The sequence below is a fragment of the Narcine bancroftii genome, chromosome 7 (assembly GCF_036971445.1).
Source record: "Narcine bancroftii isolate sNarBan1 chromosome 7, sNarBan1.hap1, whole genome shotgun sequence".
Classification (NCBI taxonomy): Eukaryota; Metazoa; Chordata; class Chondrichthyes; order Torpediniformes; family Narcinidae; genus Narcine; species Narcine bancroftii.
In genome coordinates this window covers 103,646,536-103,668,706 of record NC_091475.1, presented here as the reverse complement: position 1 = coordinate 103,668,706, position 22,171 = coordinate 103,646,536, and the positions used below count along the sequence as shown (strand labels likewise).

General features: G+C 47.0%; 1 protein-coding gene across 2 annotated transcripts; it reads left to right on the top strand.

The window, feature by feature from the left end:
• Positions 1-17,548: 17,548 nt before the first annotated feature.
• pcdh20 (protocadherin 20) lies at positions 17,549-21,782 on the top strand. Of its 2 annotated transcripts, XR_011342562.1 has the most exons (3): positions 17,549-17,735; positions 17,937-20,936; positions 21,147-21,782. XR_011342562.1 is itself a non-coding variant. In XM_069892411.1 (2 exons), the coding sequence occupies exons 1-2, from the start codon at positions 17,688-17,690 to the stop codon at positions 20,538-20,540; spliced, it is 2,652 nt and encodes an 883-aa protein (XP_069748512.1). In that variant the 5' UTR covers positions 17,549-17,687; the 3' UTR covers positions 20,541-21,782. The 2 variants fall into 2 exon arrangements, 1 of the variants encoding a protein (XP_069748512.1); XM_069892411.1 differs by having other exon boundaries at positions 17,937-21,782.
• The last annotated feature ends 389 nt before the right edge of the window (positions 21,783-22,171 follow it).

Sequence of the window (22,171 nt, the reverse complement as noted above, 5' to 3'; positions counted from 1 at the left end):
CAAGTTAACAAACAGTGTGAGGAACAGGAAGAGATGGGGTTTAGGAGGTGGTGCACTGAACTCATTCCCACCAGAAATAGGTTGGCCATTCCGAAGGAGGACATGGTTATAGGTTGCCATATATTACCATATACAGTGTGTTTGTGATTTTGCAATACTGTTTAAATCTTGTATATATATTTTTTTTAAAAATACATTGTGTGTGTGTGTGTGTGTGTGTGTGTGTGTGTGTAGTGCAGTCTCCTATCTACTGTCAACTGCCCATTATAGCCATGAGGCATAGTGACTCAGCAGCACCCGTAGGTCTACTGAAAAACTCTGGCCTACTCAACGTAGATATGTCATGAGGTTGTTAGCACTACAGATGTCATGATGCCAGGTCACATGTTGTGTGTCTATATCAAGCCTGATAACACTGATAAATGCTTCTCTCTTCACTGGCTGACAACTTCAGGTGTGGACACACACATACAAACACACACAAAATGGTAATATATGGTAACCTATGACCATGTCCTCTTTTTGAATGGCCACCCTAACTGGAAAATTATTAAAATAACAAAAAATACATGCAACTTGTTGAGATAAGATTCCCAAATACAGAATTGAGAATAGAAATTATTAAAATGAATTTTTTAATTTGTTTACACATCCACTCTCTTATACATAGAGGAGACCACAATGGGAACACCAGATGCAGTAGATAACCCTGCAGATTCAAAAGTGAAATGAAAGGTAGGTGGAGTTGAGTCAATGATCAGAACAACCCTGAACTTATTGAATTGTGGAGCAGGCTCAATAGACCAGATGGACTACTCCTTCCTGCTCTAATGTTCTTGAATTGCTTCACTTGGAAGGACTGTTTGGGGCCATGAATGGTGGTAAGGGAAGAGATATTGGTGCAAGTAGAGCATCTCCTGAGGAAGGGAGGAGTGGACAAGGGAGTCGTGGAGGGAGCAATCCCTGGGAAAGCAGAGAGGGGAGGAGGGGAATATGTGTTTAGAGGTCCAGAAATGGCAGAGGAGAATGTGTTGGATGAGGTGGAGTGATAGGTGAGGATGAGGAATCCAGTCCTTGTTGCACGTGAGGGCAGAGGGGGCCAGGACAGATGTGTGGGTAGTGGAGGATATGTGGGTGAGCGCTGTAGTAGAGGAAAAGTCACATTGATTGAAGAATGAGGTCATCTCTGATAATATGGCATGAAAATCCTCATCTTGGGTGGAGATGTGACAGAGATCCAGGAATTGAGAGAATGGAATGGAATTCTTACAGAGGACAGTGTATGGAGGTGTATCATGGTCGCTGTGGGAGCTGGTGGGTTTGTAGAAGGTGTCTGTCAAGAACTTGTCTCCTGAGATGGAGACGTTGAGGAAAGGGAGAGTGTTGTTTGAGATGGACCAAGTGAACTTGAGGATGGGTGGAAGCAAAGTGGATGAAATTAACAACTCAAGAGGCAGCACCACGAGGCAGGAAGAGTTAAGTAACCTTGCCTGCATAGGCTTGTAGCATGGATTCCATGAGCCAACAAAAAGGCAGGCATAGCTGCGGCCCATGCAGGTACCCATGGCTACCCCTTTGACCTGGAGAAAATTAGAGGAGTCAAAGGAGAAATGATTGGGCATGAAGACCTTCTGCCAATCAGATGATGGTGATGTCCAGAAAGAAACAAAGGGCTTTGAGGAAATGGGGGAATGGAGGTGTGTAGGGATTGGATATGCATGGCAGATGTAGGTGATCGAGTTCACGGAAATGGAACTTGTTGAAATGATGGAGGATGTGTGAAGTGTCCTGGATGTAGGTGGGGAGGGACTGGACCAGGGGGGACAAAAGTATTGAGGTAAGTGGAGAACAATTTGATGGGGCAGAAACATGTAAATGCAATGGGTCTGCCTGGACAATTGGTTTGTGGATCTTGTATAGGAGGAAGAGACTATCATGTTGGAGACCATGCCAGGAAAGTGACCGGAAGTGATGACTTAGGAGATGATGTGTGATACAGTGGTTTGATGAGTTTTGGTGGGGTCTTGTTGGAGCGGTAAGTAACAGGAAGTTTCTGAACTTCGGCCAGATAGAGGTCAGTGTGCCAGGCCACAACAGTGCCACCCTTATCTGCAGGTTTGATGGTGAGGTTTGGATTGGTGTGGAGAGAGTGGAGGGCCAGGCATTCCAAGGGGGTGAGATTGGAATTAGTGAGAGGAGTAGTGAAGTTGATACAGTTGATGTCATGGCAGCAGTTGGAAATATAAAAGTTCAGAGCAGGCAGAAGTGTCTAGGAGGAGGAAGAAGGTTTAAAGTGGGAGAAGGGTTCAGTAATGGGGGGTGGAGAATCATAGTTGTGGAAGTAAGCATTGGGACAGAATCGATGGAAGAAGAGTTCAGCATCATGGTGTGTGCGGAACTCATTAAAGTGTGGGCTAAGGGGGACGAAGGTGAGGCCTCTACTGAAAAGAGAGCATTCAGTCTCTGAGAGGGGAAGGTCAAAGTGGATGGTGAAAATCAAGCAGGAGTTAGGGGGAAGTTCAGTGGAGTGGAGGGTGTTGGGGAAGGGAGGAGGATGGGGTATAATAGAAGGTGGAGGGTAGGAAGGGTTGAAGGGAGGGTGGAGAGGGTTGGGAAAATCAGAAGGTGGAGGGAGAGAGACCCATATGCTTTGTATGGAGATTATGGATATATCTCCAGTGCTTCTGTAATATCTGCACCCTCAGAGACCCATTCAATCCATTGGCAACCAGAGCTCCAGATCCAAACCTCCAATACAATCACGAAACCTTTAGTACCTAAGGCCCTCTGGGATCTCTTTCTGCCCTCAGTACCCTCTCAAATCCTGGTTCCGTCATCTAGTTCCCATGAGCCAGTCTCCAAGAGCCCGTAGCCTGTATGAGCCCTTCGACTGCAAGTGGCCAACAGACTGCAGCCTGTGTGGATCTTTCAGCTGTTGAGCTCCTCGCTGCTCTTCTACTGTGGTCACCTTCTCTGTAGGGTCTTCTCCCAGGCTTCTCCTTTTCAATGGGGTGGGTGTCATCCCCTGTTTAGGGTGCCCTCTACTAGTCTGCTGCTCCCCCTTGTGGTACGCTCCACTGCATAGGCACCATCATCTTGGGCAAAAACTTTTATGGTTACAGGATGTTAAAAAAAATACCATTGGCTCCTCTAATGTGTAAAGCCTGTTTGAAGCTGTTGGCATTACTACTGACATTTAAACTCTTTCTTTGAGGTGAGCCTTTAGATGTGCAAATAATGTGCTGATAATGCACTATTGATGAGTCCACTATTCCGAACTCAGCTGGATTCATGTATACAGTGATCATACAGGGCCAAGGTTATGTCTAAAACTGAATGAGATACAGAATTCAAAATCCTGATGCTGTGTTTCAGTCTCTAATGGTTAGGGTAAGGGACCTACTTGCCAAGGGAATGGAGTCTTCCTAATGTTTTACCATGGCACTGAAACTGCCTATGTATGCAATCATTTGACAAGATGAAAGTTTCTGAAATGACAGTTATAGCTAGTACAACTATATTGCAAAGATACACGTCCATATATACCATATTATATCACACCTACAACAAATAGAATTATACATGAGACATTATTAAATAGGAAAATGGCAATGGTATTGGTTTCTTATTTTTTTTATCATTGAACTCAGTATATTCTTACCTCTGTTCTGATGCTCTTTTGCATTGTGACTTTGTTTCTTTCCATTTTCTAAATGTTCTTCTCCCTTTTCCTCTTCTCCTTCTTGTCTTTTGCGGATTCAACATTTGCTTTCCACTTGAAGTAGGCGTCATGTACTCTGCCTCCACTAGAACAGGCCAGCTGTGCAGGAGCTGTGTACCGCCTTGGGAGAACTCATGAACCACTGGTTATTTCGGCATAATTTTCCATTGCTCAAATTGTGAATTAAATTGATAGTCCCGAATTTCACTTGTTTTGTTCCAGTCCAAAATGCTGACCATTCGTTATCTCCCACTGATGTTGTGCAACCAACTGAGGTCCTCTTGCAAAATAATTATTCCAGCATTTGCAGTCACTATGTGTTTCCAAATTTCATTTGTTGCTTCATCAATGAACTAAATGTAATCAATCCGATGAGATGAACGTAAGCTGGATAACTTCAATTATAACAATCATAGTCTCACTCCCATTGTTTTCTCAGGATCAGGTTCTTGTTTTGCACCATTCTCCATTATCAACTTCCTTTGTGCCCTAGTCTTATATTGTCAAGTTCTTTCTGGTCCTGAATGTGCCTAAATGAAATTTTATTTGACTTTATGTCCATCTCAGCCACAACTAGTGCCATTTGTGTACATGTTTCATGCTTCTTTTGTATTTGGCATTCTGTACTGTATCTTCATCAATGCAATTACATTGGGAATCCACACCACTACTGCGCTGCTCCATTCAAGACCAGTTGTATGTTTTGGTGTCTTCATGTGTGGCTTTGGCCTGTATTATTGTTTTCTCTGTAGGTGTTCCTGTATCAACATTTCTACTAGTGTCAACTCAACCTGTGTCTTAATCAATGATGCCCCATTATACCTACTTCTGAAGGAAGTTTCTGTGTTGGAATTCATCATCTCATCTTCTACAAGTACCATTGAATCTTCCTCTATGCTTATGTCATTCATTTTAAATATGCTTGCACAACATGGATAACCATGGACCCGACACTACTACATCTTTCCTCTGGGAATCAATTATGTTATTTACCTTAAAGAACAATTTCACATGAACAATATTAGGACAAATTGGGAGGAGTCACGTGATGGAGTAGTGGCCGGACGGTGAACTCCAGCCCTCTCCAGAAAAGTCGGGAAAAACAAGAGAAAACACAAAGGCACAGAAATAAAAGTTACAGAAAAGTGAGTATAAAGGTGGAAAGAAGATGGCGACAAAAAAAGAAAAATCGAAAGCAACGGCAAGAAGAGAGGAAGAAAAGACAAAGGAGGAAAAAGGTGAAGGCCTTACCTGTCCGAAGAGGCCCGCTGCGGAGAGAGAAACCCGCTCCCTCAGGTCGGTAAATAATGGACTACAAAAATGGCTCGCTGAGCCGAGTAAAAGTGCGCAACCGCGCATGCGCGATACTTCGCGCATGCGCGATGCGAATGATAAAAAACACACCGACGGGAGGGGGGACCAGCTGGGGAGTCGATCTCCACAGCCAGCAACGACAGCTGCAGAACACCTGCAGCAAGAAGAGACCACAGAAGACAATAGAAACAAGAAAGAAGAGGAGGAAAGGGCAACAAAGAAACAACAGATGGTCAACCCAGAGGAAGAAGAAGAGGAAGAAGAAGAGGAAGAGTATGGTGAAATAGAAGAAGAAAAGATAGGCAAGGCAAAGGATATACTTGCTCTTATTAAAGGATACATGGAGTCATTTAAAGAATGGCAAACACAGGAATTTAAGGATTTTAGAAAAAGATTAAACAACACAGAAGAGAAAATAAATAAAATGGAGATGACCTTAACAGAAATGGGAAAAAAAATGGACAAGATGGAAGAGCGGGCAGTAGCAGCAGAAATGGAGGTAGAAGACTTAAAAAAGAAATTGGAGAAATCTAATAAAAAAACTAAAGAGACACAAGAACTACTAGCTCAAAAAATAGATACAATGGAAAACCATAACAGAAGAAATAACATAAAGATAGTGGGCCTTAAGGAAGATGAAGAAGGCAAGAATATGAGGGAGTTTATAAAAGATTGGATCCCTAAGACCCTAGGATGTCCAGAACTACAGCATGAAATGGAAATAGAAAGGGCACATAGAGTATTGGCCTCTAAACCACAACCACAACAAAAACCAAGATCTATTGTAGTAAAATTCCTAAGATATACTACAAGAGAAAAGGTACTAGAGACGACAATGGAAAAAGTAAGAGAGGGCAACAAACCACTGGAGTATAAAGGGCAAAAAATCTTCATTTATCCAGATATAAGTTTTGAACTCCTAAAGAAGAGAAAAGAGTTCAATACAGCAAAGGCGATTTTATGGAAGAAAGGGTATAAATTTATACTAAAGCATCCAGTGGTATTGAAAATATTTATTCCAGGACAACAAAACAGACTATTCTCGGATCCAGAAGAAGCACGAAAATTTGCAGAACAATTACAAAAATAGACTGAGGGATGAAGACGGGTAATGAGAGTAAAAATGATCACGATTGATATGTATGCGGGTAAAGAGGTATAAGAGTGAATAGAGACAATGAGCATACATGAATGTATCTGTACTTAGAGGAAAATATAGATAGTATAGACAAGAATTAATAAGGGAAGGTAATGGAATAGAGAGAATAAGGAGGGAATTAAAAGAGTGACCTTTGTGACATATGAAAAGTGAAATCTTTTCTGGGGGAGGCGGGGTGGGGGGAAATAGCGGTCACTGCAAAATCAGTTGACGCTTGCGAGTGGATTCGCAAATCCAAATGGAGAGGGGAGATGTGGTTGTCCGACAAGGGATAAAGGACAACTCAGGAGGTGAAGGGGAGATTGGGGATAAATAAGATAGAAATAGGAGAATAAGGAAAATGTTAGATGTTGTAGGAATGTTGTCTTATAAAGAGTTGAAAATAAGAAAACAGAAATGGAAAAGGAGGAAAAGTAATGATGGAAAAACAGAAAGAGAAGATAAACAAAATATAAAAGGGCTACGCTGAACTATATGTCTTTAAATATTAATGGAATACATAACCAAATTAAAAGGAAGAAACTACCAAATTTAAATGAATAAATGTATTCCATTAGAAAAAATAACATATTGGTTAAGAAATAATATTGAAATATTCGAACAAGTATAGGAGCCTTACATTAAATACAATAGCGAAAACCTACCGGGGACAAACATTACCTAAGTTGATGGAAGGAGAAGGAAAGAAAAGAATGGACTCAGTAGAATTTCTGGTGTAATTTTGTTGAATGACAACATTGTCTGACTGGCTTAATGCAACCTAGATTGTATACCTAAAATGGATGAGAGGGGGGGGTGGGGGGGGGGGGTGGTTTGGGAGGAAAGGGGGGGGGGAGAAAAAGTCACTGTATATGTGTGAAAAAGAAATAGTGTATATCATGGCTAATGTGATTTATGGTGTGAAAAATAAAAAAATTTAAAAAAAACACAATATTAGGACAAATTGCTACATCTTCTTGTACTTTTCAAATTTCCCAGGTCCATGTAGTGCCATCACCCACTACTTGTGCTCACACTCAGAGAACCAGATCTTTTTGCCTCACCCTGCTGTGTTTTCTCTTACCACCACCAGTAGTAATGTTCCAACCTTACTGTCAATGTATTGCCTGTGGACTTATCTGGTCATCAATTTTTTTTACCCAGATCTTAACCAAGAAATGTTATTTGCTGTTGGTGCAAGTACTAACTTTCTTACTATAAAAATAAAAATAAAAAATGCTGAAAATACTCAGCAGGCTGTCTGATCAGATCAGATACTATTTATTCTCATGTTTTAGAATGCACGCTACACGAAGTGTGGAGTAAGAATGACACACACCAGTTGAGTCATTGCTCTGCCAGCTCTGTTTATATTCACTCCTGCCTGCTAATGACAGGAGTGACGTCACTACAGCGCTGGCCTTCAACTGGCCGGCGTTCCCACCATTGCCTGCTATTTCCTGCTATGCAGGAAGTCACATGGGATAACAGCCATCAGTCCCCGTGGGGCCCTCGCGATTACCCATTTTGTGAGCCGGGTCACAACTCCATTAGCAGGCCACTACACGACCCCCTCCCCCCAGAACCGGCTACCGAAGCATCACTGGCCGCTTTCGGTGGCCTATCTTTGCATCGCGGGGGTTGAATGGTGACTGGCTGGCTAATATCCAAGTGGGCTGGTTTTAGGCAGACGAGGGTGAAGGTTTCCTGTTTGCCGGCAATGTCCAATACACATGTCGACCCATTGTTCTTGATGATTTTGTACAGCCTCTCGTACAGCCATTGCAGAGCAGCCAGGTGCACTCCCCTTCACTCAAAAACATACTCACAGATTTGCAAGTCCTTGGGGACAAAGGATCTGGGCTGGCCATGCGGTAGGGGCTATGGGGAGCCAGGGTATCCAGTCTTTCCCTCAATTTTTTTAATGAATCTATGGGGGTCTCTGGGTTCATGGCAGCAGCCAAACATTCCTCTGGGATCACCAACAGCGCACCATAAACGATCTCCACTGCAGAGGCATTAAAGTCATCCTTCGGCGTGATGCATATCCCCAGAAGGACCAGAGCAGTTCATCTGCTCAGTTGGGTCCCTTGAGCTGGGCCATCAGGGTCGCTTTTAAGTGTCTATGGAACCACTCCACCAACCCGTTGACCTGTGGGTGATAGGCCATGGTGTAGTAGAGTTGGGTTCCTTATAGTTTGGCCAGTGCCGCCTAGAGCCCCAAAATGAATTGTGCTCCCCTGTCAGAGGTCAGATGTTCTGGGACTCTGAACCTGAATACCCGGGTGTTGATTAGTTCCCCGCTGCAGGTCTCTGTGGTCATGTCAGTGATCAAAACCACCTAGAGCCACCTCATGGAGCAGTCAACCATGGTGAGGAGGTATCTCGCCCCACGGGAAACTGGTTGTGGCCCTGCGATGTGGACGTGGCTGAAACTACATTGTGAATCTGCACCTTGGATGCCTGGCAGAGTGTACAGGTCTTGGCCCAGTGACTGACATGTTTGTGAAGGCTGTGCCAGATGAACCTGCTAGTCACCATCTTGACCGTAGTTCTGTTGTGAGTCCTTTGATCTCAAGTTGTTAGCAGCACAGAGTCGATGTGGGTTTCTTGCTGCAAGTCGGTATAGCTCACCACTTGTGTGTGTTCTTCAGCTGCAAAGCCCTTGAAGGGGTATCCTCCCCATTACTGGTGCCCTGCATCAGTCTACTGCTCCCCTGGAGTTTGCAATGCCTTGAGGCTGCTGCTGCCAAACACAGGAACTATTTTGGACTCAGGTAGTACAGATGCAGGATTTTTAAAAAAACATCAATGGCTACTTCAACAAGCTGTTTAAAGCCTGTACTGAGCCGTCAGCAGTCAGACTTAGCAGTAGGACCTTGCATGGAAGCATTTTGTCTCTGCTCCCTGCTCTCTCCATGTGCGCACCAGCGACAATGCTGCCCTTACAGAACAAAGATCATTTATCAGACTGGGAAAGAAACAAAGAAGCTTGGTAAACCTCCGTCTAATTATCAGTTAACACACTTTGCATTGTAATCTTCTTTCCGAAGGTAAGGAACTGTGTTGGAATCAGTTCAACAAGAAGAATCGTCTTTTCCCATAAACTAACATGGCTGATTTGTTCTCTGATCTTAGTCAGGAAATGCATAGCATTTATCTCAAAATCAGCTCAGCAATATATTACTATTTAAAATATTTGCATGTAGTGGCAGCTACACTGCTAACTGAAGGATCGCACAATCAGACGGGTTGAGTTCAGTGAGCAAAAACTGATTTATTGCAAGCTGCCTAGTTGGTATTATACTCCCATCCTGGAGCTGGCTGAGAACCGCGCTGGCGGGCCCCGACGTCACCAGGGCATCACGTAGGTCCCTAAGCACGGGATTCTGAGCCCGGTGCCGAGTTCGGGAGGAAACCCATGACGGCGCCATTTTGGCCGGCTGCCCCGCCACGTGAATGACAAGCGGGGCCGGTTCACCTGCCTAATGGCATACCGCCACCGCCACACAGCAACCTCCCCCCCCCCCAGAACCAGCACCAATGTCCTTTTTTGCCGAGCGGCCTCGCATCTTGGGTTGGGTCACAACTACTGGTCCGTTGGGGTCGAGGTGGGCTGGCTTTAACCTGTCCACTGTAAATAGTTCCCTCTTACCACCAATGTCCAGTGTGAAAGTGGATCCTGAATGCTGGACGACTTTGTACGGCCCTTTGTCTGGTCTTTGTAGAGGTGCTGTCGACTGGCCCCGCCTGATAAATATGTGCTCTGCTGAGTACAGCTCGCTGGGGATGTAAGAGGCCCGTGTGCCATGTCTGGGCTGTGGTGGGGGTGTGAAGGAGTCCAACTGGGCCCGGAGGCAGGGAAGTAGACCGTGCGGTGACTGCTGGGGGTTGTGAGGTGCGATGACAAACTCACTGGGTAGGGCTAGCAGTGCACCGTAGACCAGCTCGGCTGATGACGCCTGTAGGTCTTCTTTGGGTGTCAAGCAGATGCCCAGGAGCACCCAAGGCAGCTCGTCCATTGTAAGGTAAAAACATCATGAGATGGGACCAGAGAAGGAGTCACCCAGTACTAAGGAGTAACAGAATGCAGATGTGACCTTGTACACTCAAGATAAGCTTGGCACTAACAAGCTGATGAGCAGCAGACTAACAGTGAAGGGTAGCAACAGCTTATTCATTGGATAGTGTAATGGTACGATAATTTACTAAGTATGTGTCCCGAGGTATAAAAAAACACCACTTGCTGATATCAGGAGAATGCGCCTTCTCCAACTAACACTGTTAGTTGCAAGTGTTACAATCCGGTAATAAAGAACCTTGATTTCGACTCAGTCTGGTGTGTGACTCACTCATTCTCGAACAAAGCAGACCTAACACCACCCAGTCGGGGCCAATGAGGCGGGCCATAAGTGCCGACTTAAGGTGCGGTGCAATCGCTCGACTAGCCCATTCGCCTGTGGGTGATAGGCCATGGTGTGATGTAGCTCGATCCCCAACCTGTTGATGAGCTGTGCCCAGAGCGCAGAGGTGAACTGGGTGCCCCCATCACTGGTGAGGTGGTTCGGGACGCCGAACTGGGCAACCCAACCGTTCAAAAGCACTCGGGAGCAGGAGTCCGTGGAGGCATCTGGCATTGGGATCGCCTCAGGCCAACGAGTGGTCCAGTATACCACTGAGAAAAGGTAACGGTTACCTCGGGAAAAGGGCAAGGGTCCGACGATGTCCACATGTATGTGGCTGAACCATTCCCGAGCGTGTTCGAAATCTTGTATGGCCGTTCTGGTGTGCCTGTGTACCTTGGAAAGCTGGCAATAGGTGCAGGTTCTGGCCCAGTCTGCAATCTGCTTCTGAAGCCCATGCCAGATGAAATGTTCTGCCATAATACGGACCGTGGACCTGATGGAAGGGTGGGAAAGGTCATGGATAGACTTGCCTGCGCCACTGCTGGGGAATGACTGGTCGCGGGGTGCCCATGGAGACATCGCACAGGACAGTGCCCTCACTGTGAGGAGTCAGGAGGTCCTGGAACTGTAGGACTGTAATGACAGTCCTGAAGGCCCGCGTCTCCTCATCAGACTTCTGGTCCCGGGCGAGCTGGTTGAAGTCGAGGCCGGGTGTTAGCGCGCAAATGGCTGGTCGTGAGAGTGCGTCGGCGACCACGTTGTCTTTCCCCGCCTTGTGCCAAATGTCAGTGGTAAACTCCGACACAAAGGAGAAGTGACGCTGTTGGCGGGCTGACCAGGGATCTCTTCCCATAGCGAACGCCTGAGTGAGGGGTTTGTGGTTGGTAAAAATGGTGAAAGGCCTCCCCTCTAAGAAATAGTGGAAATGACGCACCGCCAGGTACATGCCCAGCAACTCATGATCGAAAGCGCTATACTTGTGCTCTGGTGGGTGAAGAAGTCAGCTAAAGAATGCCAGTGGTTTCCACTGTCCATTCACCTGCTGCTCCAGGACGGTGCCGATGGCTGTGGCAGAGGCATCGATGGAGAGTACCATATGCAGGTCGGTGCATGGGTGGACGAGCAGGGTAACCTTTGCAAGGGCATCTTTTATGGCTTTGAATGCCCTGCTGGCCTCTGGAGTCCAGGCGAGTGTCTTGTCTTTTGCTGCAATGAGGGCGAAGAATGGCTGCATGATGCACGCAGCGCCTGGAATGAAGCGGTTTTAGAAATTGACCATACCTGTGAACTCCTGTAGCCCCTTGAGGTTGTCTGGGTGTGGGAACTTTGTGGCGGCAGGTGTGGCTCCTTCGGCCGTGATGGTATGGCCCAGGAACTGCATGGACTCTTTCCTGAACTGGCACTTGGCCGGATTGATCGTTAGGCCGAAGTTGGCCAGTCAGGAGAAGAGGGTGTGCAGGTGAGACTTGTCTTGTGCTCAATGTCTGCTGGCGACAAGGGTGTATCAGGTAAATGAATACAAAATTCAAATCCCTTCCCACTGTGTCCATAAGGTGCTGGAAGGTCTGGGCAGCATTCTTGAGCCTGAACGGCATGCGTAGAAACTCGAACAAGCTGAAGGGGGTGATGATGGTCATTTTGGGTATGTCCTCAGGGAGCGCCGGGATTTGGTGATACCTGCTCACCAGGTCGACCTCGGAGAATACCCTTGCGCCATGCAGGTTGGCCATAAAGTCCTGGATGTGAGGGATCGGGTAACGATCAGGTACTGTCATGTGGTTACGCATTGATAATCTCCGCAGGGGCACCAGCCGCCGGAAACTTTCGGGACCAGGTGGAGTGGTGAGGCCCAAGGACTGTCGGAGCGTCGAATGATCCCCAGCTCCTGCACATGTGAGAATTCTTCCTTCACTATCTGAAGCTTGTCCGGCGGGAGCCGGCGTGCCTTGGCGTGAACCAGTGGGCCTTGAGTGGGGATGTAATGAAACACCCCGTGGCGTGGTGAGGCGGCGGAGAACTGCAGCTTGAGGAGAGACGGAAACTCGTCCAGGATATGCTGAAACTTGTCCTTGGACGTGCTGACCATGGTCATCTGCAGCTGCACTGTGCGGGAGGCATTGAGGCGAACAGATTCGAAGGTACAGCTGCCTACCTCGAATGTCGACCAGGAGTCCGTGGGCGAGGAGGAAGTCGACACCCAGGATGGTGGTTCGAAGGGACAAAACGGTGAACCCCCACAAGAACTTCTGCTGGCCGATCTGGAAGTGAACAGTCTTGTCTCCATACATCTGGATCTCCATCGAATTGGCTGCATGGAGGGGAGGACCTTGAGGCCAGTTCCGGGATGGCTGTGGCCGGGATGATGCTGATCTGAGCCCCAGTGTTGACAAGGAAGAGTCAGCAACTGACTGAATCCTGCAGGTAGAGGAGGCTGTTTTCTGGGCCAGCCACCGTAGCCATTAACAGCGGCCGGCCTGCTCATTTCCCTGGAACAAGCAGAGCTGACGACACTTCCGAGCCTTGGCTCCCCAGCACTGGTGGAAGAAGCAGAGGCCTGAAATGGATGACTTGCTTCTGCCTATGCTCTTTGAGGCCCCTGCAGGGCCGGGTGTTCCACCGCAGCACTAGAGGAAGGCTTGATCTGTGACTCATAACCTGCTGGACTGCTGAACCTTCTGAGAATCATTCGAGCCATGGCTCCTGAGCCTTTTGAGCGACCTTCCTAGGGTCGGCAAAGCTTTCCTGGGACAGTAATGGCCAGAAGTCTTCAGGCAGATGGTCGAGGAAGATGTGCTCGAAGAGTGGGCAGTTGGTGTGATCGCTCATGAGCACGAGCATCTCGTCCATCAACTCGATTGGAGTTCTGTCCCCTAAGGCATTGAGGCGCAGCATCCGAGTGGCACATTGGCGCCTGGAGAGGCCAAGGGAGCCAGTGAGCACCCGTTTGATGGTCCCGTACTTATCTTCTGTGGGTGAGTGCTGAATGAGGTGCAGCACTCATTTGGCAGTGGCCTGGTCCAGGGCGGTGACCATATGGTAAAATTTGGTCGATTCCGATGAAATCTGGTGGAGATGAAACTGAGCCTTTGCGTGGCTGAACCAGGTCTCTGGCTCCTGAACCCAGAAGTCAGGAAGCTTGATGGTTATAGCATTCATGTTGGGTTCAAAGACGTTTGAACCTGTCGGGGTCACCAATTGTAGCGGCGGCTACGCTGCTAACTGTAGGATCACACAACCAGATGAGTTGAGTTCAGTGAGCAAAAACTGATTTATTGCAGGCTGCCTGGCTGGTCTTATACTCCCAGCCCGGACCTGGCCGAGAACCGTGCTGCGGGGCCCCAACGTCACTGGGGCGTCACATGGGTCCCCAAGGGTGGGCTTCTGAGCCCAGTGCTGAGGTCAAGAGGAAACCCTCGGCAGCGCCATTTTGGCCAGCTGTCCCGCCGCGTGCATGACAAGTAGGGCCAGTTCCCCTACCTAATGGTGTACCGCCACATGCATCTAATTCAATCAAAAAAATATTTTTGGTACATTATTAACCTTTACTGCATCATTTGATCTTGCAATTGGAACACAGTTCAAAGAAGAATTCATCCGTTAAATTGCACTTTAAGCCAATAAAATGTATTAACAAAAATAATGATATGACTAATATGCTTGTTTTCTCAATTGATATTATACCCAAGATGTTCAGAGAGTGTCTCCTCTTTTTCCTGATTCTGTGATATGAATACTTCTTACTTTCCTGCTGTTGTTGTTCACTCATGTGAAAGTTAAAAAGGTCAAATTCCCATTAAGAGAATTTTGAGAGTGAGGTGACATAAATGACCACTTTCAGTCAATTTCCATTAATCCAGCACCACTGAGTTAATTGGTGATGTCGGCCTGGTAGATGTTCCAAGATATTAGAAGCTATTCCAAATGGGTGAAATCCTGCTATTCTTAAATACAAAAATGCACAGGAAGCAGGGGAGAGTGCAGGAGAGAGGACCATGTAGGAAAGTATACTGGAAAAATGGACAGGTTCTTGAGAGAGAATTAGATGGTGAACCATACCTTTAACATATTGTAGAGAAACATCACAAGAACTCTTTCTCATGTTTGTTAGAACCAGCCTTCTTATTGCATATGAGCATAAGGAGGCCTTTTGTCCCCTTAAACCTGTCACACCACATTTTCAGAACTTGGCAATATATTTCTTAATCTAATTTGCCTATGAATTTTTGCTCCATGGTTTAAGAGTCTCTTTGTACTTTGACTACTCCAATGTATATTAACTATTGCTACATTATTTGTAAGATCCTGAGTAGGGTGCACATTCTTATGCAATGTAACATTTCCTTAAATGGCCACCCTTTTCAAAACACAGCCAAGCACATCTGAATGTGCATTTATTTTTGAATGGTAATCTATTTCAAATTCATCATCTCCAATCACTTTAGTGGTTGTCAACCTCCATTTTTTCTCCATTCAGGAATGACTCGAGTGCTTGTTTTCAAACCCCTCTAAATCCTCGTAATGTTCTACCTTTGGAATCTCCTACAGCTCTACAAACATTTGAGATGAGGACTCATCCAATTCTGGGCACTCTATTTTTCCCTGTCTACCCTGCTTTAAACCCTCACTTGTTGGTGGCATGCTTTCTGATCCCTGTGTCACGAATTCTCTGCTTATGTTTTCTTTCTTAAATCTCTTTAAATGTATGCATGAGTTTAGATCAGCTGTTGATATTGGTAGAGAAATGGCAGATGGAGTTTGAATTGTGAGATGCTGTACTTTGGGAGTGCAAATCTCAGGGAAAGTATACAGTAAAGTGCAGGCAAGTCCATTGCTTCCTGAATTATGGATAGGTTGGTAAAGAAGGTAATAAGCATGCTTGGCTTCATTAGTCAGGCTGCTAAGATCAAAAGATAGCAAGTCAGGATGCAGTTGAATAAAACTTTGGTGAGGCCACATTTGGAGTCAACTGGTCATGACATTACAGAAAGGATGTGGAGGGTGTAGAAGAGATTCACTAAGATGAGAGGGCATCAGCTATATAGAGAGGTTGGTCAAAACCCCCTTTCACACTTGTGTCCCACTAAATTGGCTGGGATAGGAATGTGGGGGTTTTGGGTTTTCCTAACTGGGACATTGAACACTTTCACACTTGCAAGGAGCCATCCCCGGGGTTAGGACTGTTCTGCCTTCTACTGGCGACGTCATGATGCATCAAATAATGGTGGACCAGCCCTAAATATTGATCAATGTATTATGATCTTATATCTGAACAAAATGAATCATGCCAATTATAACATAATTAAGCACTTCAGCCCCTGTTGTTGTAGTGCCAACCTTTATAAGGGACCGTGGGAAAGTGCTAGTAATAAATAGCAATAGCAGACAATTTTTAAACAGTGTGGGAATGTTGGTAGCACTATTACATACAACTTATATGATCTGGGAAAGTTGGTAGCACAATTTATAAATACTGTGGGAAAAAGTAACGGCAGACCTGCCTCCCAAAATGTCGTGCATGGAGCACTCATGGAGAGGTTTCTCTGCTGTACAGCTTTCTGGGAAGTCAGGTCCATCATCGCTTTTTCCCATGATCTTTATAAATTGTGCACTATAACACGACCAACTTTCCCATGCTGTTTAAAAATTGTTCACTATTGCTATTCATTGCTATTTATTTCCTCTCTCTCTCCCTCCCCTGCTGCAACATTCCCATGGCAAAGTTTATACCTTTATTTTAATCTTTTCTTCCTTCACGTTCTTGCACTCACTCAAAAACTTGGGCCATTTCAATCCCACAATGCAATTACCCATTTCACACTTGCCTGATTGCAACGGCGGCATCTGCAGGCATTGAGAAGATTTTCCTTTCACACTTGGCAGTTTAAAGGCTGATTGGCCGTTAATTCCTGGGATCACTTTCAAGTGTGAAAAGGGCTTAAGACTGTTTTCTTCAGACCATTGGAGCCTGAGGGGAGGAGACTTGTTAGAATTTGTGAAATTATGAGTAACTTTTTTTTTCCTAGGATGGAAATGAAAAATGCTTGAGGACAAGGCTTTAAGATGAGAGGGAGAACGTTTAAAGGGAACATACAAAGCGTTATTTTATGCAGAGAGCTGTTGTTTCCTGGATCCACGGTGACTATTAAGAGGTATTTAGACAGCCACGTGAACATGCAGGGGATGGAGAGACAGGGATCATGTCCAGGCAGATGGGATTTGTTTAATTTGGCATCATAGTCAGCACAGACCTTGTGGGCTGAAGGGCCTGTTTCTGCGCTGTAATTTTCAACGTTTTCTAATAGAGCCACAGAAGTGGTTCAAACACCAATGAGCACTGAGCTGTCATTCACCTTGAGTTGACCGCGGATCTTTAGCATCAGACAGGCGCATCGGGTGGTGGTAGAGCACGAGAGCCTGATCCACTGAGGATTGGAGTCTGGTTTCCCCGGACTGTCCCTTTGAGCTTCTCCGTAAGTTCTGCCTTCTTGTCAATAATTAGGAAGTAATGAACTCGTACACTATTTCCATCTGTGAATGTGGGGGCATGAGTGGTGCTGCCAGGGCATTACTCAAGAGTTTTTAATGAAATGTGACCTTAGCTGCATTAGATTTCAAGTACCAAGAATCAAAATGAACTTTTAAGTTGTGCAGATTAACTTTCTTTCCATTGTCTCAAAAGAATCGGCTTGCGTGGCAAATGTAGCATCGTCAAGGTACACTTTCCAAGTCCACCTTGAAAAGATTGGCCGGACCCGTGACTGAAAATGTTACTGACATAGGCGGTCTGATGGAGATGCATTCCTCCTTTCCTGATAAATGATGTCTTGTCAAAGGTTTGGAAATGCTCCTGCTGAGGTAGAGGGGCCGTACATAATGAAACGGTGTCATGTGCTTCAAGCTACGCCTTCTGTCCCCGAGCCGTGAAAAGCCCGCGGATGGAAATGAATGGGAGGATGGGCGGGACGGCGAGTGACGAGCGGCAGCAATTTCCCATTCCCTCGTCCAGCATGAGAAGGAGAAGCCACAGGAGGAGGGCAGCGGGCGAGTCAACAGTGCAGCGAAACGCGCCTCTTCCTGGAGCTCCTGCCTCCTTGAAAAGCCACTCCGCATGGATGGGGGAATGGGCCGCCGTTCTGTCGACCCATCAAAGATGCAGGTAAGAAGAAATGGGAAATGTTCCTGCCGAACGAGCGGCCAAATTGGACGGCGGCTTCTGTTCAAGCAGCGCAGAGAAAATACCAACTTCCCAACTCAGCCAGTCCTCGCATCATTGAGCAAAGTGGAGCAGGAGGATTGCAATTCATTTTTATTACTTTTAAAAAAAAAACAACTACTGCCTTCTCTTGTTTTCCTGCAGGAAATGCTTTGGTGTGTTTCCCTCGTGGGATTTTTTCTCGCAAGCGGCAGCCTGGCGTCCGACCTGGTGTACCGAGTGAAGGAAGAGTCTGCCCGCGGGACGCTCATAGGAAACCTGGCCACCGATCTGCAATTGGGAGGCTCGGCTGAGTCTGGGGTCACCTACAACCTGGCGTCCCAACCCGTGGACGGACGATTCGTGGATCTGGACCGGGACACGGGCGAGTTGCGCACATCGGACTCGGTGCTGGACCGAGAGAGCCTGTGCCCCGAGCAGCCGGAGCTGGAGTGCTGGCTGTTCCTGGACATTATCCTGCTGCCCGCCAGCTTCTTCAGGCTGCTCAAGATCAGCATCTTGGTCGAGGACGTGAACGACAACTCGCCGCGATTCCCCGCCGCCCACATCGGCGTCTCGGTGGCGGAGAACGCCGAACCGGGATCCCGCTACCCGCTGGAGCCACCAGCCGAGGACCTTGACCCGGGTGCCAACGGGGTGCAGACTTACCGGCTGGCCGGGGCTCACGCTGGCTTCTCGCTGCTCACCGAACGGGCGAACGGCGGCTTCCCGGCGCCCTGGTTGGTGCTGCAGGCGCCCCTCGACCGGGAAGCCCGGGATCTCTACCGGATGGTCCTGGTGGCCGAGGACGGCGGGTCTCCCCGACGCACGGGCTCTGCCAGCCTCACCGTCACCGTCACCGATGTCAACGACAACTGCCCGCGCTTCACCGAGTCCAGCCTCAACGTTACCGTCCCCTCCAACACCACGGTGGGGAGCCCGGTCGCCCGCTTGCGCGCCACCGACCCCGACCTGGGCTACAACGCCCGAATCGTTTACTCGTACGGGGACAGGGTGCCCGTCAGCTCCGCCCAGCTCTTCAAGCTGGACGGCAACTCCGGGGTGATCCGGCTCGCCGGGCCCATCCGGGAGGGGACGGCGCTCCTGCACCGGCTGACGGTGCTGGCCACCGGCACTGGCTGCGGTCCGGTCACCGCCGCCGTGCGCCTGGCCATCGTGCCGCTGCTGCCCTCGCCGCCGCGGGTCACCCCTCGGTACATCGCCGTGCAGTCGGACGGGGTGGTCTACCTGAAGGAGAGCGAGCCTGCCCGCACCCCCATCGCCTTCTTCACCGTCACCGACCCGGGGCGGCGCCGGCCCCCTCGCTGCTACTTGCAGGGCCCGGGGCCCTTCCGCTTGGCGCCCTACCGCGCTTTCCAGGACGAGTACCTGCTGGAGACCTCGCGGGAGCTGGATTTCGAGCTCAGGTCGCAATACGAGGTGACCGTGGTGGCGGAGAGCGTCGACGGGCTCGCCCTCCGGACCCGCCTGCAGATCCTGCTGCTCGACGAAAACGACAATTCGCCCGTGTTCAGCCAGCCGGTGCTGGACGTGGCCGTGGAGGAGAATCAAGCCCCCGGCACCTTCCTGGCCAGGGTGGAGGCCAGCGATGCGGACAGCGGCGCCATGGGCAGCGTCACCTATGCTCTGGGCCCCGGAGCCCTCCCCATCTTTGTGCTGGACACGTTCAGCGGGGCTCTCTCGGTGTCCGCGACCTTGGATCGCGAAGAACAGGAGAAGTATCGGCTCGTCGTCAGGGCGATGGACGGCGGGACTCCGCCGCGGGAATCGACGGCCACCGTCCTCCTCACTGTGCTCGACACCAACGACAACCACCCCAGGTTCATCAACAAGGACTTCAGCTTCTTCGTGCCCGAAGACCACCCGAGTTTCAGCGAGATTGGCGTGATTGGCGTTATGGATGCCGACGCTGGGAATAACGGCTGGGTGGCTATGTCCATCCTCAACGGCAGCGATCATTTTGTCATCGACACGGGCAAAGGGAATCTCATGGCCAGAGCAGCTCTGGACAGGGAGCAGCAGAGCACCTACATTCTCTGGGTTCAAGCTATAGATGGAGGGGAGCCTGCTCTGTCTGCCGTAGCGAAGGTAACAGTTCTTCTCACGGACGTTAATGATAACCCACCTCTGGTCTTGTTCCCTCAGTCCAACCTCTCTTTCCTTCTTGTGGCCCCATCCACCGCCCCCGGCTCTTCCATCACCGAAGTGTATGCAGTTGATAAAGACACAGGAATGAATGGTGTCATTGCTTACAGCATCATTGGTCACAGGGGACCCCGTCCAGAGACCTTTATCATTGACACGGGGACGGGGAACATCACATTACACGGGACTTTGGTGAAGAATGACTACGGACTGTATAGACTGTTGGTCAAAGTCAGCGATCATGGTTACCCAGAGCCACTCCACAGCACAGTTATAGTCAATCTCTTTGTCAACGAATCATTGAGCAACGAGAGTTACATCGAAAACCTGCTGAGGAAAGAACCTGATCTCAGGATTGAAGAAAGCCTGCCAGAGACCAGGACAGACCTTTTTCAGGCAGAAGTCGACACATTCCCATGCCAGACTGTATTGATAGCACTATCTGGTTTATGCTTTGGCCTTCTGATTTTGGTATTTGCTTTGGTGTGGTACATTTCACTTCGGAAAAGGAAGCACAGACATAAAGATTACAGCGTTGCAGATGTTGATATACCATTGAACAAAATAGCTTCATGTACTTTAGAAAAGAAATCAGTGATTTAAATCAATAAGCGGGACTGGACAGATGGCACGGCCAACTGATCAATTATGTTTATTGAGGACACAACGCTGAGATGACCAACATCTTTGTTCAAAATGTATTTTGTATGAAGGATTTGTGTTACGGAGTTCCATTCTGATTAGTAATCAATTAATATATTGTTTACATCACTAAACTACTCCGTGTAGTTTAAGATATTGTACTATTTGCAAAATTGCACCTTGTTATTTTGTGTAAAAAGCTTAAACTTGCACAGCTGGGCTTGTGACTGATCCCAATACTTAATTTTACAACAATGAAATGCAGGGCCTCAAACTCCAGGGATAAAGAATTGTAAAGATCCAATTCAACTCTTGCTTCTATCTTGGGCTGACAAAGGCTTCAGAAAAAAAGATAAGGTATGATGTTGAAGTCTCACTTTGGTCATTGCAATGGGCTTTCCTGATGTAATGCCTTATGAATATGATCAGTTTTAGCATCAGACAGATTCTTGTTGAAACAATATGAAATTGGGAAGTATAAATATTGAAGATTCTTCTATTTAGGTATCAAAGAAACATTCATTTTACTTTTGAAAGAATGTACAAAGCTGTTGTTTGTCATTTCAGGTTGCCTTCAGTTCCAAAACTATTGATTGAAGCTACAAACATTGGAAAAGCAGCAACCATGAACATCGGCAGAGATTTTTTTTTGGAGATATGCATTTCACTTTTCTCCCTTACAAGAGACCTTCTCTGACACCAAATAAATTTTATCGAACTGAGTAATAAGATGAATAATGGACAGAAAATTAATGCAAAATAAATTGGTGGTTGGAGCAAAAAACATCTCTTCACACCCCCCCCCCACCCCCCAAAAATAAACCTGCTGGAATAATTCAGCAGATCAAACCGCGTCAGTAGTGGAGCGACAAAGAATCAATGTTTTGGGTCAAGGATCCTTTAACAAAACTGGAAAAATAAGAAAACAAGTATGTTAAATTATAGAAATAATGGTAATTGAACAAATTTTTTCTTCTCACTTTTCCAGTTCTGGTGAAAGAGCCTCGATGCTGTACTTTTCTCTCTGCTTACAGTTGCTGATTCACATGATGAGTGATTCATGCCTTTTCTGTTTATGTTTGAAATAGGTGATTAACTGGTCTTTTTTCCAAGTTGCATCTAGAATATGGGAATGAACTTTAAATTGAATTCAATTATCTGATAAGAATATGATGAACAACAATATCTGTGTAAATGACTTAATTTGTAAACATTTGTATGTCTATGAAACTATTAAAAAAAAGTGTTGCAAATAAATTATTTATTTTATTTAAGATGACAAAGTCAAATCTTTAAATAAAAACTTCATTTGTAAAATATTGGAATACGTTATTTTTCTTAGTGTAACATCCATGGAGTTATTAGCTCCCCTCTTGTGATCACAGAAGCACAAATAGCAGAGCTGCTGTCACATAGAGACACATAGGTTCAGTCCTGACCTTGGGTGCTACTTTCATGGAGTTTGCATGTTCCTCCCTGTGAGATACATTCAGGTGCATCAATTTCTTCCTGTGCAGTTTGTTGGTTAATTTGCCATTGTATGCTATCCCTGTTGTATAAGAGGATAGTAGAATCTGTAGGTGGGGGGGGGG

Excerpts from the sequence above, each read along its gene's own strand:
- pcdh20 (XM_069892411.1), top strand. The coding sequence starts at position 17,688 with ATGGATGGGGGAATGGGCCGCCGTTCTGTCGACCCATCAAAGATGCAG. Across the intron at positions 17,736-17,936 it reads TCGACCCATCAAAGATGCAG|GAAATGCTTTGGTGTGTTTC; the intron begins GTAAGAAGAAAT and ends GTTTTCCTGCAG.